The sequence below is a fragment of the Corella eumyota genome, chromosome 2, assembly GCF_963082875.1.
Source record: "Corella eumyota chromosome 2, kaCorEumy4.1, whole genome shotgun sequence".
NCBI classification, from domain to species: domain Eukaryota; kingdom Metazoa; phylum Chordata; class Ascidiacea; order Phlebobranchia; family Corellidae; genus Corella; species Corella eumyota.
The window spans coordinates 2395875-2422239 of NC_137491.1; the positions used below are offsets into that span (position 1 = coordinate 2395875).

Sequence of the window (26365 nt, forward strand, 5' to 3'; positions counted from 1 at the left end):
TTTAAATGGTTAGTTAAGTCGACCTTCCCACATCGAGATATAAAATAATTTTGGGGCAAAATTTCTAATTTTGCAAATTTTATTTTTTAAATTACAGAATATTGATAATAAAAATTGTAAATTTTTTGTAAGGTTAATTGAGGGGCTATTTAACATATTTAAAATATGGAAAATTTGATGGCAATAAATGTTCTAAATTATAAATTTGGTTTGTTATTTACCTATATTGCTATATTATAATATTTATTGCATACTTAAATTGTTACAAAACTAAACCTTTATTATTAGTTAAATTTGAGTAAGCACCACAAATGGCAGTTTTTTTATGTCATATAACATGAGGCTGTTCAAAAACGTTAGATAAGTCGACCTTCTCACATCGAGATATAACCAATTTTGGGGCAAAATTTCTAATTTTGCAAATTTTATTTTTTATTTTACAGAATTTTGATAATAAAAATTGTAGCTTTTTTGTAAAGTTGAGTTGGAGGGTTATTTAATATTATTTAATATATGGGAAATTTTATGGCAATAAATGACCTTAACCATAAAATCGGTTTGCCATTTACCCATATTGCTATATTATAATATTTATTGCATACTTAACTTGCTACAAAACTAAACCTTTATTATTAGTAAAATTTGAGTAAGCACCACAATGGGCAGTTTTTTAAGTCATATGACCTGACTCTGTTTAAATGTGCAGTTGACCTTCTTACATCGAAGATATAAAACAATTTTGGGCAAAATTTCTAATTTTGCAATCTTTTATTTATCAATACTGTTGCCGGTTAAATAAAATTTGTAACTTTTTAGGGGGCTGTTTAATATTTAATAAAGTATGAGAAATTTCTTGTCAATAAATGTTCCAAATCATGAATTTGATTTGTTATTTACCTACATTGCAACATCATATAATTTGTTGCTTATTTAGATTGCTACAACATCCAGTTTACCGAAAATATTTAAATTTAAACAGGGCACAAGAGCTGGAATAGACGAGATGTGGATAGGAATGGTACAGGATGGTACGAACGGTCCATATGTTTGGATCGACGGGAGTCCTGTTCAATATCAGAACTGGATGGGAAATCAACCTGATAATAATCACGGACAAGAACTTTGTGTTGAAATGAAAACTTATGCTGGTAAAAAGTTTTAAAAACTAAATTATTAGCACCGTGGTGTAGTGGTCAGAAAACTTAGCTTTATAACATTAGGTCCTGGGTTTGATTCTTGCTGCTTACATGCTGTAGCGCCCTCGAGTAAGGCACTATAATCGGTATGAACTCCTGCTAAGCCAACACTTATCAGCTGCATAATAATCCAGCAATTATAAGTGATGATATCCCAAACTGCCAAAGGCAACTCAAGACTGGGTCAGGGTACCTGGTGTTATGTTTAGGTTGTGAAGTCGACCTTACCACATTAAGGATAAATAAATATTTTAAAAAAATACCAAAAAATTATTGATAAATATTTATTATTGTCCACTTACTTGTGAATTATAATATTACAAAAACAAATTTGCTTAATGTAAAATTGTGTGTGTTATTAGGCTTATGGAGTGATAACAATTGTGGAATAAGTACGGGATATATTTGTCAGAAATACCCAGGGGCTGCACCACAACCACCTGCCCCAACTACCATCGCACAAGGAGGCTGTCCTTACGTAAAATAATTGTTTAATTTTTAAACTTACATATTAACTTTTTTTAAATAATTTCATTCTGAAGTAAAGTTGTACATTCTTATTAATTTGATTGATAACTTTTTTTATAGCTTATACTCATTTAAAAAAATTTTTTATAAAATATTTATTTATCTTCGACTTGGAAAGGTTGACTTGACTACCAAATCATAGAGTAACTTTAGTTACCCCGACTCGATCTCAAGTTGGCTTTGGCTGGTTAGGATATTAAAGGTTATATTTGCCTTATATTTATAAGCTGCCGATTAAGTGTTGGCTTAGCAGAAGTTTATATTATTGTTTATAGTGCCTTACTTAAAGGCACTACAGCATAAGAGCATTGGCGATTAAACCAAGGACCTTATTTAGTAAAGACAAGTGTTCTAATGTATTTTAGGCTTTTAAAATTTAATATTTAAAAAGTGTAGGCAAAAAACTTAGTTATTTTATGTTTTTAATGTTAGTTGTGGCTGCCTTATGGAGGCCAATGTTTCCTTGAAGTTGGTTTCACTGATGGAAGTTTGAGAACTACCTGGGATGAGGCTGAAACTTATTGTGAATCTAAGGGAGGGTTCCTTGCTTCTGTTAACAACAGGTTTTATAACGGTAATTCACAAATATTGGAGATATTTTAAAAATTTCAATATCAGTTCTGTTTTTAAGAACCTACTAAAGTCCATTTCAAATGGTATAAAATAAAAAAAGATGTATTAAATGTTACATTAATATGTTAATACTAAGGTTAAACAAAGTTTTGCAATTGTATTTAATTATTAAAATGATATATATATGTCAAAAAATCATAAAAGTAAAATGTTAAATTTTATATACTGGTTTAGCTGTTACCTAAATTTTTGTTAAAATCTCAATATTTTGTTTAGCTTTCTTGACATCTCAGTTGTATGGAAAAAACAGTAACATATGGATAGGACTTCACACCACCAGAACTGACCGAGTGTTTGTATGGGCTGACAATTCAGATCTTTATTATACTAACTGGAATACAAATGAACCTAATAACAGTGAAAATGTAAGTTTTAACATAAATTTTATAAGATTAATACCTAGGTATTACCACTACAGCAATTGTATTGAAAATGGCAAAACATCTTAAGTTAGGATAATTACCAGCAGCGTGGTGTAGTGGTAAGAACACTTGCTACACCACACATAAGGTCATGGGTTCAATTCCATTGATCTTATACTGTAGTGGCCTTGAGTAAGGTGCTATAAACGGTATAAACTCCTGCTAAGCATCTGCAGCATAATTATCAGGCAATTAAAATCTATAATATCCCAAACTGCCACAGGCAACTCGAGACTGGGTCGGAGTAACTGATGTTACTCTATGTTTAAGTCGCGCATTCGACTTTCCCACATCGAGGATAAAGATATATACAAAAAAAAATAATGAAAGCCACTATATAATTAAGTCGTGAGGTTAGTTTTTTTGTATTTGAGAATAAAAATTTGTTTAAAAATGATTAAACAATAAATATTATGTAACATTTAAATTGTGTTTAAATTTATTTACTCAATGTTCTTTATTAATATTGCATTGTATTTCACAATAATAATGTGAAAAATAATATTTCTAAGTTGTGTTATATTTAACTTTATACAAATTATAGTTGGAAGAATGTGTTGAATTATTGTGGTCAACCAGCAATGCAGGAAGATGGAATGATTTAAAATGCAGTGAAACAAGACCATTCTACTGCTCTAGAGAAAAAAGCTCTGATTTTTCAGGTATTAAGTGTGTTATTTATTTATTAGTTTCTACAATAAAGTTAAAATTTTTCACAAAAAAGGGTATTGCAACAAATGTATAAGCCCAATACCTATTAGCCTATGGATCAAATTTTACTGTTAAAGTTATTTTTTTAGTTTGTGAAGGCTTATTTAAAATACTTAACTTTTATATTTTACATTTTTTATACAAAATTACTAACATTAAAAGATCTTCTAACTTGTAAATACTTTAGATCAGCCTGTTGACTCCACAATATGTCCTAATGGCCAGGGTTTGGTGGAATGGGATACAAGTTGTTATAAAGTTTACATAAATGAAAATGATTATAAAACATGGGCAAATGCCAGACAACAATGTATAAATGACGGAATTGCATTAGGTAAAAAATATTGATTCCCCAAAGTTAATTTTTGTATATAAACATATATATATATTTTTTGTATATATCTTTATCCTCGATGTGGAAAAGTCGAATGCACGACTTAAACATAGAGTAACATCAGTTACTCCGACCCAGTCTCGAGTTGCCTGTGGCAGTTTGGGATATTATAAATTATAATTGCTTGATAATTAAACTGCTAATTAAGTGCTGGCTCAGCAGGAGTTTATACCTAATATAGCGCCATACTCAAGGGCGCTATAGCATAAGAGCAGTGGGGATTGAACCCACGACCTCATGCGTGGTGTAGCAAGTGTTCTTACCACTACACCGCGATGCCGGTCTCCCCACGCTGCCAGTTGGTGTAGCAAGTGTTCTTACCACTACACCATGCTTCCAGTTATTAAAAAATCTTGGTTACTCTATATATTTTGCTTTTAAAATTTAATCTTCCTATTGTATTACTAACATACTTGTTTTTTTCCATGAAGGAATCACAATGGACTTAGCTAGTATATGGAATGTTTATGAGAATAATTATTTGTTGACAACAATTTGGCCAGACATTCAAACAGAAGTTCATATGTGGAATGGACTTAACTACAATAATGTAAGTTAAACTAATACAAGGTTTAAATATAAAATAATAGTGAGATTGGTAAATTAAAAATTTTGTCAGAATTGGTGAAGTAAACTAAATAAAAATAACTTTGCAAAGATCTACCGGACTTTTGCTTTTTACATTAGTACTTAATTAAAAAGAATTAACAGGGTAACAGCATACAGCATTGGTTAAAAATTATGAACAGTTTATAACTTTTATAAGGATATTTTTACACACAAATGTTTGTAATAATTTAAGTTACAAATAACAAAATTGTGTTAGTTTAAAACTTTTAAATTTTAGAGCAATGGTCTTTCAACTTTTCAATGGTCCGACCATTCACCAGTTGTTTTCACCCAATGGAACCAAAATGAACCACAAAACTTGGACCAAACGAGTGGTTGTGTAAGAATGAGTGATTATGGGAATTGGGAAAACAGATTACCAGTTCAATGCAACACTGAAACTAACCCCTTTGTGTGTAAACATGAAACTTGTAAGTGAATTTTAAAGTATTGGTATGTGTAGTTTTATTGTACTTTGAGTTTTCTTACCTTTGTTTTACCTTTGCTGTTAGCAAACCTTATGTTTTACCTTTGCTGTTAGCAAACCTTATGTTTTGCCTTTGCTGTTAGCAAACTTTATGTTTTACCTTTGCTGTTAGCAAACCTTATGTTTTACTTTTGCTGTTAGCAAACTTTATGTTTTACCTTTGCTGTTAGCAAACCTTATGTTATACCTTTGCTGTTAGCAAACTTTATGTTATACCTTTGCTGTTAGCAAACCTTATGTTTTACTTTTGCTGTTAGCAAACTTTATGTTATACCTTTGCTGTTAGCAAACCTTATGTTTTACTTTTGCTGTTAGCAAACTTTATGTTATACCTTTGCTGTTAGCAAACCTTATGTTTTACTTTTGCTGTTAGCAAACTTTATGTTATACCTTTGCTGTTAGCAAACCTTATGTTTTACTTTTGCTGTTAGCAAACCTTATGTTTTACTTTTGCTGTTAGCAAAGTTATCAGCATTAAGAGGTATCAGCATTAAGAGGTGACTTATTTTAGAATCATCTATTAAAAAATAACTTATTGCCAAATGTGTTAAGAACATTGGTAATGCAGTGCTACATAATTCAACAGAAAATAATGAGAATTGAACCCCGGACCTCTGGTTGTTCTGTTAATCACAATTATTTTCTGTGTTATGCAAACATTTTTTGTTCTTTTTAGCTGTTTAAATGAATGTTCTTTACATTTACATTAGCTAAATGTGATCTATTTTTAAATGTACTAAGTTATGTTTTGTTTTCTTATAGTTAAATTGTTCTTATTTATTTTTAGTGGTGATCCCACCTCAAGATCCTGGTGTAGGAATATGTGGAAATGGATGGGTCGGGTTTGGAGATTACTGTTACTTGATTGTTTATGGTAAGTAACATAAACACTGTGAATATAAACTTAAACACAACTTGTAATAGTGGCGTAACCTTATATTTAAAATAGAAAGTGGTGTAGATTTATGCTAAAAATTAAAAATTGTGAAGATTTAAGTTAAAAATAGAAAGTGGCATAAACTGATTTTAAAAATAGAAAATGGTGTAACTTTTTGATATAATTAAAATTGCGTCTGTTTAAGTTAAGTTGTAATTTTAAGTCTTTAACCACATATACAACTATTTAAATTTTTAGTAATAGTGAAACTTAGTAATATTGTCTTTTCACAGCGTTAACCGGCAGCGTGGTGTAGTGGTAAGAACACTTGCTACACCACACATGAGGTCGTGGGTTCAATCCCCACTGTTCTCATGCTGTAGCGCCCTTAAGTAAGGTGTAGTGGTAAGAACACTTGCTACACCACACATGAGGTCGTGGGTTCAATCCCCACTGTTCTCATGCTGTAGCGCCCTTAAGTAAGGTGTAGTGGTAAGAACACTTGCTACACCACACATGAGGTCGTGGGTTCAATCCCCACTGTTCTCATGCTGTAGCGCCCTTAAGTAAGGTGTAGTGGTAAGAACACTTGCTACACCACACATGAGGTTGTGGGTTCAATCCCCACTGCCCTCATGCTGTAGCGCGCTTGAGTAAGGCGCTATAAACGGTATGAACTCCTGCTGAGCCAGCACTTAATCAGCAGCATAATTACCGGGCAATTAAGTCTCTATAATATCCGAAACTGCCACAGGCAACTCGAGACTGGGTCGGGGTAACTGATGTTACTCTATGTTTAAGTCGCGCATTCGACTTTCCCACATCGAGGATAAAGATATATACAAAAAAAAAAAACAGTAAAACAGTTAAGAAGACAAAGTTGTTAGTTTTAGAACATAACGTAATAAAATGCAAAAGATTAAAAAAAGAGCTGCTACAACATATTTGTTGTTTAGGTCACAACGACATTGATTTAAGATCTTGGGGCGATGCCGACGATGAATGCCAAAAACGAACTGGATATCTCGCCAGTATTCATGATGCTGCGGAGAATAAATTTATTCTTAACTCTGCTAATCATAAAACTCTATGGTTGGGCTTGAAGAGAAATGGATGGGGTAAGGTTTTGATTAAATTATGTCATTTTTAATGAAAAATCCATCTTTGGAATTTTTATTTTTGTTACTTTCTGTTTTGAAATAATAATGTTGGATTCTTTAGTTTTAGTTATATTTATTGTAAATATTTTTATTAACTTTTTAAATTAGCTAAAAACCTAAATAAAAAAATAGTTATCATTAAGTTTTTTTTTTTCTGTTTTAAATTGCCTTTTCTCGTTTTTGAGCTGGTAATATTACTTAATCGTTAATCTGACTGTTTTTTAACTCAAAAAAACGTTTTTTGTGGCAACTTTTAGACCCCTATGCATAAAAGACAGGCATTTTTTTTTGTATTCATTTATCCTTGATGTGGGAAACATAGAGTAACATCAGTTACTCCGACCCAGTCTCGAGTTGCCTGTGGCAGTTTAGAATACTGTAGAATATAATTGCCCAATAATTATGCTGCTGATTAAGTGCTGGCTTAGCAGAAGTTAATACCGTTTATAGTGCCTTACTCGAGGGCGCTTTTAGTGCCTTACTCGAGGGCGCTACAGCATGAGATCAGTGGGGATTGAACCCACGACCTCATGTGTGGTGTAGCAATGGTTCCTGCCACAACACCAGACATTAAAGCTTATACCTTATGTAATAAAAATTTAATTTTATTCCATACATGTTAGTGCAGTCCTTGAATAATAACTTAAAAATGGAAACAGTGAAAATTAAACTCAATACCTCATGTAGTCTTAACCACTACACAATTCTACTTCTAATATTTTATTTATTTTGTTATTTATTAAGGTGGGTGGGAATGGCAGGACAACTCGCCTGTTGATTACACAAACTGGGCAGAAGGGGAACCAAATAATGTCGGTGAAGCAGGGGAAGCCTGTGTGGAATATTATAACACCGGTGCATGGAATGATAATTTTTGTTCCACTAAAAGGGGATATGTTTGCAAGAAGCATAAAAGTAAGTAAATTTTAACTTTGTTAAATAATTAATTTATTGTATTTTTGTTTATGATAGTTTTGCTTTTATTAATTAAATTATTTTTTTTTGTATATATCTTTATCCTCGATGTGGGAAAGTCGAATGCGTGACTTAAATAGAGTAGCATCAGTTACTCCGACCCAGTTTCGAGTTGCCTGTGGCAGTTTGGGATATTATAGATTATAATTGCCCGATAATTATACTGCTGATTAGGTGCTGGCTCAGCAGAAGTTTATACTGTTTATAGCGCCTTACTCAAGGGCGCTACAGCATGAGATCAGTGGGGATTGAACCCACAACCCCATGTGTGATGTAGCAAGTGTTCTTACCACTACACCATGCTGCCAGTATTTTAATATCATTGTTTGGTTACAAGTTTACTTTAAATGTATAAAATATTCAATTTTTCTAGTTTTTATTCATTTTATGTATTCAAATTATATACAGCTCTATTTGAATGGTAGCATAACTTAAACAGTTTTTATTAAACTAATCAACAATGATTTAATTTATTTTTACTAACTTTCTCTAGCCTACTCAACCTGTTCATTCCCTGACAGTGAAAGAAGTGATTGTGGATATGAAGGAATCAACGAATATGAATGTTTGGAACGTTTGTGTTGCTGGGATGCGTCTGGAGTTGGGCCACATACTTGTTATTATTCAAGATGTAAGATAACTTAATTTCTCTCTGTTTTATGTACTTATTTATTCTTGATGTGCAAAGTTTACCTTTACAGCCTGAACATATAGAAACGGTAGTTACTCTGTTTTAGTCTTGAATTGTCTTTGACAGTTTAGGATATCATAGATTATAATTGCTGAATATTTAATTTTCTGGTTGATTTTAGTTTTAGCAGAATTTTTCAATGTTCTTGGTGCCTTGCTTAAGGATACTACAGCATGAAGCAGTAAGGATCAAACCCAGGATCTTGTGTAGTTAAACTAAGTGTTCTAACTACTCTGTTATGCTGTTAGTTTATGTATGTGTTGTCTGTTAATTTTGCATTTGGAAATTTTTTGTATTTAAGTTAAAACATATTCTTTTAAACAGATGATGCAGCTTGTATTGAAAAAGGAGGGGCATGTAAAGATTATCGTTACAATTCTTGTGAGCTTGGTTATGAGCAATTTTTATGCGGTGGGGCATCAGAGAACAGATGTTGTTACTCATGTGCGACAGATGATGACACATGTATGTTACATTTTGTATTTTTTGACTATTTTGTTATGAAATATGTAACTTTACATCTAGAACTATTAAAAAGTTTAGACATAGTAACAATACCATATTCTGATAGCATTTGTTTTATTTTTATAAAACAAGTTACTGAACCAAACTGATAAATTTAAAAGAAAATGGCTATCCTACACTTATAATATGCCTAACCTGCCTTCTTTTAGTATTGTAAATTACGCATACAAATATAGGTAATGCTCAGGTGGATGAGTGGGAAAGTCAGGATGCACCATGTGAGACAGGAGGGTACGGAACTTGCCAATATAACTCAAATTACTGTGCTTCAAATTATTATGAAACAAATAAATGTGGTGGTCCAGGAAACAGACAATGTTGTGTTAGTAAGTAAAATAACTTATTTAATTTTCTTGCAATTTCGTGGTTACTTAACATGCCAAAAAAGCTTATGTAATATATATATATGTCTTAACTGTTGCATTAAATATAACAAAAAAGATAAGATAATATATGTACTTAGTTTTTTTCTGGCTATTTTTGTTAATATTTACACAGTTTTTAATATTGCTTAACTTGAAACATTAATTTGTTTATTTTTGTTTTTTAAATTAAAAAAAAATTAATTTTTTTTTGGTTCAAAATATTTTATTAGAAATTATTTTTTAAGGGAATCCCCCAACTAAACCCCCAGATGGGCCCGTAACAACGACAACTAAAGATGGAATATTGCCTACAACTAAACCCACTGACCCGAATAACACCCCAGCCAAAACAACTATGACAACGCAAACAACTAATAAACCAACAGTTGTTTCATATGGACCAGGTAAAACCTGAACTATTATATTTTATAAAAATCCAACATAAATATTTTTGTTGCATCTACCATTTTTATTACATTTATTTATCCTTGATGTGGGAAGGTCAACTTCACAACCTAAACATTAAGTAACATTATTTACCTAAACCAATCCAAGTTGCTTGTGGCAGTTTGGAATATTATTGATTATAATTGCTAAAAATTATAAGTTGCTGGTTAAGTGTTGGCTCAGCAGGAGTTCAATTCGTTTATAGCACCTTACTCAAATATGCTACAAGATGAGAGCAGTGGGAATTAAACCCCTGACCTCATGTAGTGAAGCCAAGTGTTCTGACCACTTCTAAAGGTTTAAGAGCAACGAACATGTAAATGCTTTCACTTTTTATACAGAAAACGATGGTTTAGATGCAGGTGGTATTGCTGGTATAATAATTGCTGTTCTATTTGTCCTTGCTGCTGGTGGAGTTGCCTTTTTCTTATATAGAAAAACCAGTGTTAAAATTCCCATTTTGGGAAGTTCAAGTGCTGTAGCAGGATTTGAAAACCCAATCATGTATAATAAAGAGAACGAAGAAACTGTAAGTCAAGGTTTAGGCCTTGAGGTATTTTGATTAATGTAATAATTAACTTTAAATACTATTTTAATTTACATTGTTTTAGGGAATAAATGGATTTGTTTTAAATTTCAGGATACTTTGGATATGGATTTACCTGCAGAATTTGAAGCTTAATATTTTAACATAAAATTTGTACAAAAATTCTTCTTGATTATTAAGTTGCTTCTTTAAATTTTGTTTTGTTGAAGGATATACTTTGGTAATTGTATAATAATTGAAATTGATGAATTGTTTTGTAAAAAAAATTGAACTTTAATAATAAAAAAGAAGTTATGAAAAACATTTTAAAATACTTGTTCTATATTTTTCGATTTATTTTACGTTTATTACCTGAACATGGGGTAACCCAGCTTAAATCATAAGTTACTTATTCAGTTTAAGATGTGGTCGTTTACATGTGATTGATTTTTAAAAAAGTCTGGTTTAAGCTTTGAAAGCATTTTAAACCCAGTTCCTTATTTTTTTTGTATATATCTTTATCCTCGATGTGGGAAAGTCGAATGCGCGACTTAAAAATAGAGTAACATCAGTTACTCCCCCCCCCAGTCTCGAGTTTTCTGTGTTAGTTTGGGATATTATAGATTATAATTGCCCGGTAATTATACTGCTGATTAAGTGTTGGCTCAGTAGGAGTTCATGTCTATAGTGTCTCACTCAAGGGCGTTACAGCATGAGATCAGTGGGGATTGAACACACGACCTCATGTGTGGTGTAGCAAGTGTTCTTACCACTAACCCACGCTACCGGTTGTAAAGTATTTTAGCTACTATACTGCCGAATTTCATTAACGTGAAGAAGTTATAGACTAAACCTTAGATGAAAAGTTATTCCATTAAAATACAAGTAAGCGTTACATGCGTTAAAATACAAATCCTAAGTTATAAAAATGCTTTTATACAAAAGTATAGCCTGAGCTTTAAGTAGTTTTTTTAAGTTGTGTCTACCTTGATTTGTTGGGAAACCCTTTTTTATAGGATTTTCGGGCAAACAAACATTTCGTTAATACAAATCTAAAGTTGATTTGGTAACCAAAACACTAGCTTAGTGAAGTTAGATTTAAATAACTGGTAAAATCATTTATGCTACAGAATTATACGTAGGCCTATTAATTTATTATCTTATTTAATTTTTAGCGTTCACTGCGTCTTTAAATAAAGTTAAAAATTGGTGTTTAATTCTTGCCAAAAGCTTATCCATTATAACGTTTTGACTATATCAATATATTGAGCTATTTAGTGTTTAACGTAGTTGGCCTCACTGACGTTGTTTTTTATTATCAACGAATATTTTTTAGGTTTTTTAGTAGATTTAATACCAAAAGGTGTTTAAAATCTGTAAAAAAATTAAAAACAAAAAGTCATTTTAAAGAACTATTAAAAAAATAGCAAAAATGACTTCATTTCAATTTGTTGAAAAAATGGATGTGAGTTGTAATGACGAACAGAAGAAATTTGACACCGTTATTGGGGTTATAGAGGATATTATAATGACTGAGGACTTCCAAGAATTACAAAACACTTTTATGGATAAACATTATAATGAATTCGAAGACAGTGAAGAAAATAAATTTATTTACACGGATATTTTTCAAGAATATGGATCAATTATTGAAAATTACTTAGAGGCACAATTAACTGCAAGATTGCCAGGATTTCTGATGGACAAATTTTTAAAATCATTGCAAACACATAAGAATGAAATAAGCGAAGAGATTTTTGAAATGTTTGTTACTTTTACTGATTTTATTGCATTTAAAGAATTGTTTATTGATTATAAAGCTCAAAAAGAAGGAAAAAATGCAGACTTAATGCAAAGTTTTGTGATTCAATCTTACGGGAACTAATTATAATTTTTTCTTGACAATTTTGTGCCAACTGTTTAATGTTATGCTGCAAAACTTTGTTGTATTATACTAACATTTGTTACTGTAATTTTAAACAAATATTTTTTGTTACTTTAATTAAGGAATTTCTTTAAAAAGTTTCATATATAGTATACTTGCTTGTTGTTTTATTTAAAACATTTTTTAGTATTCGTTCATATATAATGGCTCTATAATAATTCTTACTGTTTTAATGGCTACTTTTTTATTTTAACTCAATGTTTTATTTATATATTATCGGTACATAAGATATTAATTGTTAAAGTTAAGATGAAAACACAAGTGCCTTTTTCAATATTTTGAGTTTGTTTTTTGTTTTGTTTATTTTTTAAACCATTATATTTCTGTATAACTAAGTAATTTTAAAACAATATTTAAGATTCTGCAATTACATGACTTTTGTGATATTTATATAACTCACATTTTAATATTTGGTGCTTTTATTATTCATGTAATTTTAATTTTTTACTTTAATGTTTTATACCCTCCAATATTTGTATATTTTGTTGTTACTTACTTCAATAAATTAGTTTTAATAAAAACTTCTGCTTAAGTTATTTATTTTTTTTTTAAATTGTAAAATAAAGAGAAAACCAAAATATTTAAAATAAAACTGTCTAAATAAAACAAACTTTTTTTTAATATTAGCTTTGTAGTTTTGACACGGCGTGTGTAAATCACAATTTTGATACGACGTGTAAACAACATAGATATCTGATATTATTTATTTTTAGGACTTCGTCATTTTCATCTAACATCTTTGTATTTGTTTTTAATTATCTAGATTTAAGAAGAAATAAGATTTCAGATAATTAGTCTGGACAAATGTTTAGTGTTGGATATTAACGAATTAAATCATAACTGTCGGAAAAAGCAACAAGATCGTCTTGCAATTAGACAGATAGATTTAAAACGTAATTTTTTGGTAATTTCACGCGAATAACTTTACAAAAATATTTTATCAATTTATCATATGATACCTAGTACTACATAGATGTAAACTCAGCAAGATTAAAGTGTTTAATAAAAAACGTAAAATTGAAGTAAAATACAGAAGTGTTTTCATGGTTTATTTAGTTGGAAAACGGTTTTTAAAATTGGTTTAAAACATATTTCTTTCTGTTTTTATGAATAAAGTATTCACTTTAATTTGATTAAAGTAATTTTTGTTACATATTAGTTATTGTTTAAATAAATATTAAATGCATTCAGGCCTTCAATAATCTATGACAAAAATATGATTTTAATATTTGTTTTAATTTAGACAAATTTTAAGATTTTTAAAAATGAAGTGTTTATGTATTTTGTTTACTATACTGGCGGTAAAATTATGTTCTGCGACAAATAAAAACACAGTTGTTTCGTTTGAGAAGGAATTTCAATATAAAAGAAATGAAGAAATTACAAAACATCATCGTTTACATAAAAGAGACGTTTCATCCTGCTCACCACCTTCTAATTATGTTAATGTTTTAAAAAATTCACAAGTGAGTCGTTTTACCAAAACAACAAATTTATTTTTTAAATTATCCACTATTGTTACATTTATATTTACATATATTAAATAGTTATATTTACATATACTAAAAAACATATACTAAAAAACCGGCAGCGTGGTGTAGTAATAAGAATGCTTGCACATGGGGTTGTGGGTTCAATCCCCACTGATCTCATGCTATAGCGCTCTTAAGTAAGGTGCTATAAACGGTATGAACTCCTGCTGAGCCAGCACTTAATCAGCAGCATAATTATCGGGCAATTATAGTCTCTATAATATCCCAAACTGCTACAGGCAACTCAAGACTGGGTCTGAGTAACTGATGTTACTCTATGTTTAAGTTGCGCATTTGACTTTCTCACATCGAGGATAAAGATATACAAAAAAAAAATAAATAAAAAAAATCTGTTAAAATAAACTTATGGTTTTTTGTCATAGTGTTTTGTAATTAGTTAACCTAAGAATACAAATTAGATGGATTTTTAGAGCTGTATCGTAACAAAATATATTTGAATTTATAAAACAATATGTAGGCTATATAAAACCGAAGCTAAAGTTGCCACGCAATTGGTTTTTATGGCTGCTTGTCTATTTTAGTTGTGCTAGTCAAAATCACATGACAATTGACAATGGGACTATTTCATGTGTTTTTATATTGAAGAGAGGCCTTAAACAAACAATGACTAATAACATATTGTTAAAAAAATGTTAATTGAAGCCATACTTTTTTATTATTGTATAATTTTTTATACCTATTTTAAATTATAAAACAAAAATAATATATTTTTTACAAATTTTATTTTTAGCATATTTTTAAAAATGATTCAAATCCTTCAATATCTTTAACATGGAGTGGATTGAATGGAGTTTTGCTTGCAGTAACCACTATGAATTATGGACTTGTAACATCACCTTCTAAACTGTATAGAAGTGTAAATCGTGGAGGGTAAATTTATTCTTTTATTTAGCATAAATTTAAAAACATATATATACAATTAAATTTAAAGCATATACAAAATCCGGCAGCGTGGTGTAGTGGTAAGAACACTTTCTATACCAGACATAAGGTCGTAGGTTCAATCCCCACTGATCTCATGCTGTAGCGCCCTTAAGTAAGACGCTATAAACGGTGTGAACTTCTGCTGAGCCAACACTTCATCAGCAGCATAATTATCGGGCAGTTATAATCATAATATCCCAAACTGCCACCGGCAACTCGAGACTAGGTCGGAGTAACTGATGTTACTCTATGTTTAAGTCGCGCATTTGACTTTCCCACATCGAGGATAAAAATATATACAAAAAAAAAATTATATTATTTTTAGACATGTTCATTTATGGACTATTTTTTTTTAGATTTAATTTTTTTTTTAGTTAATGTATTACCTGAAAATTACAGCTTATCATACTATTAAAATAAATTTAAATAAAAATAAAGTAAACCATAACATTAAAATATATTAAAAACACAAAATAACAATCTTAATCAAATATTAAGTTCTGCAACTAAAATATTAAACCTACTGTTTTAAAATGTCAACAAAAGTGATAAAATTTTAGAATATTTTGACTTTGAGGCAATTCTAAATAATATTTTTGTTTTCAGCAAATTTGTAGACATTTCATCTCAGATTGGAAATGTGAATATTCGTAAAACTTATGGGATACAAGTCAGCCCTGTTAATACTGAAATGGTAATTCAATTTAAGCCTTTAATTTTCTATTTAAATTTATTTAAATCTTTTCTTGTATATAAATAAATTAATTTTTATATACGTTTTTTTCTGTAAATGTAACATAAACAGAAACTGCTTAAAATTAAATTAATGTCAATACCTTTTAATTTTCTGCGTAATGAATTATTTATTAAACGAATAAATTTTATTTTTAAATGTAGCTCTTCTAATATATATTTATGCTTTTCTTGTTTTAACACTATATATACATTTATAGGTTTTTCTAATTGGTTATGACAGTGCTTTTATCATGAATCCACAAACTAAACTATATGCAAGTGAAAATGCTGGGGCAGTATGGACTACTTTAGCTTGTCCATTTAAGATTGATGCATCCACAATTAAGTTTAATCCTATAAATAAATATAGGTTTGTAGATCACAATCAAACATTATAATATTTATTTTTTTTTTTATATATTTATTTTACAATATTTTTTTGTTTTATTTTTTTAGTAACAATTCCTTACCTTAAAAATTTGTAAAAAACCTTTTTTTTGTTAAAGTGTCTATATGTTTATTGTTAAATTTTTTTTAACTTAGAATTTTGTTTTATAGATTTTAAAATAAAGTGTAGTCGTTTTTTTTTGTTGTTTTAAAGTTGAACTTATTAAAACCTTTTTTTACAGCTGGTTGGTAAAATCTTTGGACTATAATTCCGCACTTTGGTATACAAGTGATTTTGGTCGTAAATTTACAAAAATATCTGAATATGTTCAAGCTGCGAAGTGGGATCCTTTAAACAAAGATTTACTTTATTATGTTACTGATCCAACACAAAAAATGTCAAGTAAGAATTGTGTTTTTGTTAAACTTTTGTAGCATTTTTAGTACTAGTCGATAGGGATGGGCTGAAATCCAAATTACTCGGATTTGATGAGCCCGAGTATTTTGTCACGATAATCGGCCGAGTCCGAGTACTCGGTTATGACGTCATTTAAACGTATATAACTGTTCATGAGAATCTTTCCCGCATAATTAAAACTGCAAAATTTGCCAAAAAACACGTATTTATAGATGTAAAGTGTTTAACGTTGGCAAAACTACTTACCGCTGATACCGTTATCATTTTAAGTCCAAATGAAAATGTAAAAGTCTCAAATTTATTATGCGTTAAATTTTACGTAAAAAATGTATTTGTTGCGCAATCGTTGCTTAAATAACGTGATATATTTGAGAGTAGATTATAATTTATTAGAATAGGGCAAACTTCGTGTTTTTTTTTATGTAAAGTAATTCAGATACGATCTTAAATGACAAAATATTACTTGGCGTCCGAGTACTAAAAAATGCTCGACGAGCACGAGTATTTAAATATTTCTAATACTCGGGCCGAGTACTCGCACTCGGATTCGATTGGCCCATCTTTACTAGTCGATAGCGTTCTTTACAGTTGGGATTTTAATTGTTGTAGTATAGTGGTAATTCCGAATTAATATCTACTTGCTATTATTTATTCATGTACTACAAACAGCACATTTATTTAATTTGTAAGCTTATAAAATGAACACACATATCCTCCACTAAGCTCCACTATATATATATAGATTTTAAGATATTTGTAATGTTTATTTCTATGTTATATATTCAATCAAACTCTGGCCCTAGCAAAAATTTAATAGAATTTTGTACGACCAGAAATTTTACAAATGTTTAACGCTTAACTGAATGTTTTAGGCACAGGAGTAGATAATGAACTTTACAGTTATGATATTTCATCATCAAAACCAACTTTACTTGCACAACACGTACATAGTTTTACTGTTCAAGATGATTTTCTATTTGCTTCCGTTGAGTTTGTAGGGGTAAGTCATTTAATTTCAAAACATTTCTGAAACAAGGTTTTTAACACTATCTTAACAGACAACCAAACATTATTGTTGTATTTTTTGATTGTTTTATTGCTTTTCATTTCAATTAAGTTATCTAAACCAGTAAATGAACCTTTTCCTGTTTTACAGAAAAACCTGAGTAGAGTTTTACATGTATCAAAGAACAACGGTGAATCATGGAACGCAGCACAAGTTCCTTTAATTAACTCAGATCAATTTTATTCTTTGTTAGATATGAGTGAAGGAATGGTGTTTGTGCATGTGGACGTTCCTACAAGTAAGTTAATTTTGGTATTTTTGATGTTTTTGTATTTAAGCTCATTTTCGATTATCATTTAAACTTTGATTTACAGATAAGTAAATTGTTTTGTTTATTTTTTATTCTATATTTTTAAACTAGTGTTTTTTTTGCATTTAGAATAGTTTTTTGTTAATTCATATAGTTTAAAAATTGTATTGGTTATTGAAATGTACACTTTTTTATCCTTTTGTTTAGAGATTAAAGTATATAAAGAAAAACTTTTTGGTTTAAACTTAGATTTTATCACGTTTTGTATATTTTGTTAAAAACTCTTTAATGAAAAATTTTATGTTTTAGATAATGGTCATGGAAATATTTACACATCTGATTCAAGTGGAGTTATTTACTCTAAATCTTTAACCCGACATCTTTACCCAAATCAAGCAGGAATCACAGACTTTTATAAGGTAAATTTTATTAATAATGCCAAAAAAACTAATGGTTAAAACTAAATTCAACCACAATCTTGCTTGTTCAAAAATATTGTTTTTATGTACCTAATTTAAGCCCATGCTGATTATATTAATTTGAATAATGTGTTAAAAGTATTAAGGTTAGGTTAGTGTGTATTAAATCAAACTTATAAAAGTTATATTTGTTCAAAATTTATATTTGTTCAATGCTTTGTCAAATTTAGTTTCACTTATAGAAAAAGGATTTTATTAAATTTTTCCAGGTCTCTGCAAAATTTGTTTTAAAGTTGAATTTAATAATTTAATAAAAAGTTAAATCTTTTACCATGAATTCGCAACTTTGTGGTTTAAAATATATACAATGTTTTAAGGTACATAAAAGGGTCTATATATATATAATAAAAATATGATTTAATTTATAATATAAACTTTGTTATATTTAAATCTATTAAAATTGCTTTGCCAGCTTATTGTAGTTTAGAATTGTTTTGTAAACATCTGGTACTAATTTAAAGTTTTTAAATCTATATACTAAAGCTGTTTTAAGTTATGATGTATTTTTATGTTTTCCAGCAGTTTTAAATGTTAATCCATCAAATATTATTCTTTAATAATTTCCTTCCATTCATTATTATCTTCCATTTCATTGAATTAACTCAATAAGTTTACATACAGGCATTGTAACATTCTAAAATGTTTTAAATTTTTGTCTTTTTATTGGTTTAGAAAATGGAACTTGTTATTTATTATAAAATAATTAATGCCTCAAAATTTTTGATTATGGGAACTTTTATTAATAATTAAAAATTATAAACAATGAAGTATTTTGATGAATGTGTTTACATTTGTTAAATCATATTTTTTCAAGTTTTAAACTTGTTGTTGATTTTTGGTTTTCAGTCAATGTTAAATTGTTTTTGTAAAGTTAATTTTCAGCAAATTGACTAATTAATATTAAAAAAATTGAAAAAAAAACTACTGGTATATGCTAACGTAAAAAAAAATTTAACTTTGCCTGTTATTTTATAATTGTTAATACCAAAAAGTTGGTAAAAAAAAGGTATATACCAAAAATTGTAAAACTAAAAAAGTTGACAAAAACTTAATATTTTAAGTTTTATATTTAAAACCTATACAAATAAAATATGACAAATAGCTTGCCAGTATGTAAACAGTAGTAAACCAAAATATTTTAATGGTTTATGTTATATTGTGCTTTTTTATTGTAAATACCATTGACGATTTTATAAGTATGTCAACTCGTAAATGTATTATGTAAAAACCTAATTGACGGTTTAACGTTGTAATGCACTTAGTTATATTGACAATTTAACCACATTATTTTTATAAAACCGCAAATATTTATGTGGGTTTGTCTTCTTAAATTTTATTATATTTTCTTAATTAAATATTTCGTTAATTTTTTAATTATGCAGTTTAGTTGTTTTATATTTCTAAATTTTTTTTTATTTTTAAGGTTTTATCTTTACAAGGAGTTTACATAACTTCCCAGTTACAAGAAGACAACACCGTTCATTCTATGATCTCGTTTGATAAAGGAGGAGTTTGGCAACCTGTGGAGCCACCTAGTGGTAGTGTGTGTGAAAAAACAGAGAAATCTGTAAGTTTTTATTTTTTAATTTATCCTCAATGTAAATTTTGGTTTTAAAATTTATCTTAAGACTTCGCTTATTCATCATCCACGGATGGTTAGTTTAAATGTAATGTGACTCAATTTGCCTATTTTATTTTAGTGCAAACTCCAAATTCATAATTACTTTAGCGCAAGCAAGCATGTACGGTTACCTTCTCTTCCTCTTTCAAGTTCTCATACTGTTGGATTAATTCTGGCACATGGAAACATTGGTAATTATTTTTATTTATTTAAAATAAGTTCAAAAATAAATAAAAGTTTAAAATTTATTTAGAAAAAAAAAATTATAAAAATAAATATTCCTTTTAATTCATTTTAGGTGATGGTTTAAGTTTTAGTCCCCCAAATGTTTATGTATCTGGTGATGGGGGTTACTCCTGGACCCAACCAACTGACTTGGTTGGTCCCCACTTTTATGGAATTGGTGATTCTGGCGGAATATTGTTCGCCATTCCGCTAAGTGAAGATCCAATTAATACATTAAAGTAAGTATTTTTAATTAAATTTTAAGGGTTTTGTGTAGTAAATTATTAAATATATATAAAGAAGCTTGGTCAGCTATGTATATATCCAATTAAAGGGCTAAAAATAAATAAAACTGCTGTTTGTGGTCTTTGGGTAAAATAATGCAAAATATATGTAATCACTTGCAAATACAAGAGTAGCAACCAGATTTTAACAATTAATATACAAACTGTAGGGTGGGCTATCGGCGAGTATTTTACAAAAGGTTACATTGTTCCATGTATTTATAGTTTAAATACACTTTCAAAATTATTGTTATTTAAAAAAGTTTAAGAAAATTTTTTTTTAAATCTATGAATATTTTTTTAAAAAATTCAAGAACATCAAATTAAAAAAAAAAAAAAAAATTAGGTTTTCATTAGATGAAGGGTTGTGTTGGTATAACTACAACTTCACCGACCAACCCATCCAAGTCACCGGAGTTTCAGCTGAACCGGGTGAAAAAGCAACTGATGTTAGTATATGGGGGTGGGATAGAAATGGGGATGGGTCTTGGATGGCGTTAACCGTTGATTTCACCGATATTCTAGGAGAAGAATGTAAGTTGTTGGTTTTTGCTAGTTAAGATACGGTATCTGCTGCTAGTTAGTTCAGGAAAAAAAATTTAAAAATTGACACTAAGCTTTCAACAAAGTAGACATTTTGCCAGAAATCGTGTGCCCGTAAAGACTTTTTTTATTGTGATATGCACTTTAAATTCCACAAAAATTTCACCCTAAATTTTTTGATAAAAAAGTATTTTCAAAAATTTAAGTTTTAGAAAATTTGTTCCAGACTACCCATGTGGTTATAGCATTTAAAATAACTACTAAAGTCTTGGGTTTAATTTCCACTGCTTCTACATTGTGTAGCATCCTTAAATAATGCTTTAGTTTATTTACTTCAATCCAACCCAAAAAACTTTTGGTTGGGTTAATAAGCAGTACACCAAGCCAAAAATATATAAAAATTACAACAGCACTTTGAGATTGGTCTAAGCTCTTGCAATTTACCCCTGTTTTTACACATATACCCCTTTTAATATCACAAATAAATTACAGTTTTTGTTATATACAGGTAATAATTACCAATATACAACATGGAAAGCGCACCAAAGTGATCTATTAAATAACGAAGTTCAAAGCTGTAACCTAGGTGCTCATGTTAGCTATGTGAGAAGAGTGAAAGGTTCGGTTTGTAGAAACAAAAACCAGTTGGTTCCAACTCCTGTTAAAACTACATGTGAATGCCAGTTAACTGATTATTTATGGTAAGCGATGGTTAGTTTAATTTTATTTTGTTGGTTAATGGTACATTATGTTGCTATATGAGTTTGGTGTTTGATGTTGGTGTAAACCGGCATCGTGGTGTAGTGGTAAGAACACTTGCTACACCACCATGAGGTCATAGGTTTAATCTCTCATGCTGTAGCGCCCTTAAGTAAGGCGCTATAAATGGTATGAACTCCTGCTGAGCCAGCACTTAATCAGCAGCATAATTATCGGGCAATTATAATCTATGATATTCCAAACCGCTAAAGGCAACTCGAGACTGGGTCGGAGTAACTAATGTTACTCTGTGTTTAAGTCACGCATTCGACTTTTCCACATCGAGGATAAAGATATATACAAGAAAAAAAAATAAAAAATTTAGTCGCACACCACAAACAGCAGTTATTATTTATTTTTTAGGGTTATAATTTAAACATACACATACAAAAGTGTCCACTAGGCCTAATATATTAAGATATTTTCAAGTAGTCATGTGTTGTATATTAACACATTAAATTTAAGTATTTTCAGTTGTAAAATTTTGTACTTCAAATTTTTTTACACTTATAACGTAAAAGTTAACCAAACAAATACTTTAGTGATTATGGATACAAAAGATCGAGTGACGGAAGTTGTGTGGAAGACCCATTAGCTTCAACATCCGGAATGGATATCTGTATCGGAGGATTTGAAGAAAAAATTATAACTAAGGTAAAAAATAAAGACCGAACAATAATATTTCCTAACTTAGAATGTTTTTCTATGTATTTATAATTACCTGATTTAAAGTTAAGTTTTTTCAAATTGGTTTTTCAGACAATTTTCATTAAAGATCAATGAAATTAACAATGGAATAAGATATTTAAAATTAAAATTATATTCAACTGAAAAGAATGCAGCCAATAGCAAAATCAATATCATAACTAACATAATTATACCAAATTTATGTAAAAAATTTAGACCGTATTTTAATCTTTTTTGCCAATTTTTTACTTTCTTTATTTTAGGCTGTTTATTATTTCAAAGAAAACTGTCATTTAGATGTTTAATTTTAGTCTATTGTTATTGTATCGTTGGTTTTCCTATGGTTTTCCTATATATCCCTGTTAAAAATGAATTAAGTGAACATGTTATGATTTTATTTCTTCTAAACCTTTTTTTTATTACAGGGTTATTTGAAAATACCCGGGGATGTTTGCGAGGGTGGATACCAACCCCCACATCATTTTAAAACTCTTTCAAAAAGTTGTGTTCAGGTAAAATTTGATTTGTTGATAAATCAAACGATCTTTTCGATTGTAAAAAATTATTAATGTTATTGTTTTTGTCATAAAATTTTTTTTTGTAATTTTTTTTGTATCATTTACAGTTTAAATTACTCATAAACAAAATTACAAAATATTGATTTTTAGCTGGTATCTGCAAATGGTATGCCTGCAATAATTGATGAAAATTATGGAGTTGATAAAAATGATTTTCAAACTTATACTAACCATCACACCAAATCAAATTTGGGTCTCGTTATATTTTTGGTCGTTCTTGTCCTTGCACTAGGGGGCGCTATTTCAGTTTTAGTTTATCGTAAACGAAAATCGTAAGTTTAAATTTTTAACTATTAACTAGAAATTTTTTTTAATTAGCTGTTTGGTGTATTGGGTAAAACTCTTGGTTTTAAAACATAAGGTCCTGGGTTTAATACCCACTGCTTTCATTCTGTAGGACCCTTGGGTAAAGTGCATAACGAAGACAAACTCCTAATGAGCTAAAACTAATTAGTCAGTTAATTATTATCAACATGTTAAAAAGTATCCCAAACTGGCAAAGGCAACTTGAGATTGGGTCAGGGTAACAAATGTTACTCCATGATTTGTCTGTAAAGTGCTTTTAATAGTACAAACCTTCACTGTGCCCGAAACTAGTTCTAGGCAGCATTATCAGGCATTTCGGCCAATAAAATCCAAAATTCAACAATTCAAAACATAAGGTAAAAAATTACGAATAAATGAATATAAACAAAATGTAAAAAATTGTTTTTAAATATAGAATATTGAGGGTACGATACACCCCGCTTAACCAAAATCAAAATGGGGGTTCACTGATTGGGACTGGTACTGTGATTAATGATGACACTGCAGACGATGCTCCATATATAGCAAGTGTGCCACCAGTGGGCGTTAATGGGGCCATGATATCGTATCATGATGATTCAGATGAGGTAAGAATACAAATTTTTCGTAAAAAATTTAGAAAAAAATTTTCTAATAATGAAAGAATTTGGTTCTTGTTTTTTTTTGTGGTTTTACCATCTATTTTTCACGGTTTTGGGTAAATCTTTTTATACTTTTATTATTATTAAAGACCCTTGAATAAAATGTCATCCAAATTATTATTTGGTTAAATACTTTTGTAAAATGATGGAAACAAAAATGATTTTATTTTAGTTTAGAAGGCTTTTTAATGATTAAAGTCTTTTGTCAGTACAGGCTATACACATGGGGTCGTGGGTTCAATTCCCATTGACCTCATGCTGTAGCGCTCTTGAGTAAGGCGCTATAAACGGTATGAACTCCTGCTGAGCCAGCACTTAATCAGCAGCATAATTATCGGACAATTATAATCTATAATATCCCAAACTGCCACAGGCAACTCGAGACTGGATCGGAGTAACTTATGTTATTCTATGTTTAAGTCGCGCATTCGACTTTTCCACATCGAGGATAAAGATATATACAAAAAAATAGATATATACATATGTTCATGTTATAGCCCTGTAAATTACACAAAAATGATTTTTGTTGTGTGCAGGTAAATTATCACAGGCAGATATTGGTTGAGGGTTGCCACCATATTACAACAATTAAAATTGTTTTTAATATTTTTAGGACTTGTTGATGACTTAAATGATATATTTATTTGAATAAACATGAGAATAGCTGTGAAAGACTATGCATAAAAACATTCCATCTGAACATCACATTCCACAGCAGTGTAGTATAATGAAATTACTTAGTAAAATATCCTAATTTTTTCTTATCTGGTGTACTATAATATGAATTAGAAAAAAATATATATATTAAAAAAAATTGTGCTAATATTAATAATAAAATAAGTGCTTTGTCTTCTGTAAAATAGGGCTTTAGATTATTGATATCTGATTTTTTATGAAAAAAGTAAAAAAAGTAACAAATAACAACTTATTATATTTAATTTTTTGTTTTTTTTTAATAAATAATATCACAAAAACCTGTTAGTTTGTTCGTAGAGTCTTTGCAATTATAATTTAGTATATAGTTGTATATTATTTAACATTGTCGTTTGTTAAAAATATTGTATATATAACAAGATTTGTCATTTTATGCCAATATGTCAAAAAGTTGTTTATTTTTTTTTTGTTATGCCTTATTTATATTATAATTCCCGTGTTTATTGTGTATCTTATTTAGTTTCTTTATTTATTGCAAGATTCGTTTGTTTAATGCACAATTTTAACTGATTTTTAAATACGCGTAGTACGTTTTTTAAACGATTGGAAATAAAAAAATGTATTCTGAAAGAACAAAAAACAAGCATTGTAATAATATAAGGCCAATGCATACATGATAAGGCTTTATTTTTTTTGTATATATCTTTATCCTCGATGTGAGAAGGTTAAATGCGCGACCTAAACATAGTGTAACATCAGTTACCCCGACCCAGTCTCGAGTTGCCTTCAGCAGTTTGGGGTATTATAGAATATAATTGCCCAGTAATTATGCTGCTGATTAAGTGCTGGCTCAGCAGGAGTTTATACCGTTTATAGCTTTACATAAGGGCACTACCGCATGAGAGCAGTGGGGATTAAACCCACGACCTCATGGTGGCGTAGCAAGTTATCTTACCACTACACCACGCTGCCGGTATTTTTTGCATTTTTAATGTTGTTATTTAAAAACTTGACGTTACATCCTAATGTCATTTACCACTTGAGGGTTTATTTTGTTTAAATAAATTAACAGAAAAAGGTGTTTTTAGGTTGGATTTTCCTGGGCTAAGTTGTCTCAAAAGTAAGTTGCCTTGTATTTGATAAGATCTACCGCTTTTGTCTAGTAACATTTATTTTCAGAATTAAAAAGAACGTTGTAAAGGTATAACCATAGGTGGGCACAGTTAACCGAAAAAGGAATTTCGTTAAATGGTTATTCGTTACACAATACATGAACTTCGTTAACGTTATTTAGTTAAATTAAACGAAAGGTGTAACGGAAGTTATCGTTAACCGTTAACGTTAAAATTTAATTAAAACAAACAAAGAAATGACATTTTTTTTTAAATATCGTTTTCAAAACTGACATAATGCCAAAATAACGGCGGCCAGATGGTAGTTACAAACATCGTTTAAAAATTGCGACGTTCAAACCCGAAAAACAGTATTGTTAAACTTATATATCCCTATATGACCATTGTTTACTTTTAAAAATATTAGGTTTACGGACTTAATTTAACGGAAGCACATTTAAACTGAAGTTAACAGGTCCGATAACGATTTTTAAAAGTAACTTAAAAGTTAAATTTTAAGGAAAAATTTAACTTTGTGAAGTAACGATTAACGGATTAACGGTTTGGTGCCCACTTTTGGATATAACCTAATCTTTGCGGGCACTTTTTATTGCGAAGTGCCTTCTATAAAATATGTTTTATTTTAAATTAA

At 29.4% G+C, this 26365-nt stretch overlaps 3 protein-coding genes across 3 annotated transcripts in view; all 3 read left to right on the forward strand.

The window, feature by feature from the left end:
• Positions 1-10743, forward strand: part of LOC145741257 (uncharacterized) — a 34365-nt gene extending 23622 nt beyond the window's left edge. Inside the window, exons 43-59 of the mRNA XM_082558813.1 lie at positions 980-1148; positions 1559-1674; positions 2157-2298; positions 2574-2722; positions 3324-3441; positions 3678-3824; positions 4316-4434; positions 4732-4924; positions 5768-5854; positions 6814-6975; positions 7762-7932; positions 8486-8623; positions 9008-9148; positions 9385-9534; positions 9819-9977; positions 10362-10549; positions 10661-10743. Coding sequence (XP_082414939.1) covers positions 980-1148; positions 1559-1674; positions 2157-2298; positions 2574-2722; positions 3324-3441; positions 3678-3824; positions 4316-4434; positions 4732-4924; positions 5768-5854; positions 6814-6975; positions 7762-7932; positions 8486-8623; positions 9008-9148; positions 9385-9534; positions 9819-9977; positions 10362-10549; positions 10661-10702 — 2391 coding nt within the window. The 3' untranslated portion in view covers positions 10703-10743. The remainder of the gene's footprint in view (positions 1-979; positions 1149-1558; positions 1675-2156; positions 2299-2573; positions 2723-3323; positions 3442-3677; positions 3825-4315; positions 4435-4731; positions 4925-5767; positions 5855-6813; positions 6976-7761; positions 7933-8485; positions 8624-9007; positions 9149-9384; positions 9535-9818; positions 9978-10361; positions 10550-10660) is intronic.
• A 1145-nt stretch (positions 10744-11888) lies between these two features.
• LOC145742777 (ADP-ribosylation factor-like protein 2-binding protein) lies at positions 11889-12902 on the forward strand. Its single transcript, XM_082560575.1, has one exon. The coding sequence runs from the start codon at positions 11979-11981 to the stop codon at positions 12429-12431; it is 453 nt and encodes a 150-aa protein (XP_082416701.1). The 5' UTR covers positions 11889-11978; the 3' UTR covers positions 12432-12902.
• An 837-nt stretch (positions 12903-13739) lies between these two features.
• Positions 13740-25188, forward strand: LOC145742121 (sortilin-like). Its single transcript, XM_082559884.1, has 18 exons — positions 13740-13957; positions 14775-14914; positions 15575-15662; positions 15922-16073; positions 16333-16493; positions 17381-17508; positions 17665-17812; positions 18134-18243; positions 19727-19870; positions 20004-20115; positions 20223-20388; positions 20780-20967; positions 21485-21677; positions 22278-22389; positions 22848-22934; positions 23091-23272; positions 23722-23893; positions 24561-25188. The coding sequence occupies exons 1-18, from the start codon at positions 13757-13759 to the stop codon at positions 24576-24578; spliced, it is 2502 nt and encodes an 833-aa protein (XP_082416010.1). The 5' UTR covers positions 13740-13756; the 3' UTR covers positions 24579-25188.
• The last annotated feature ends 1177 nt before the right edge of the window (positions 25189-26365 follow it).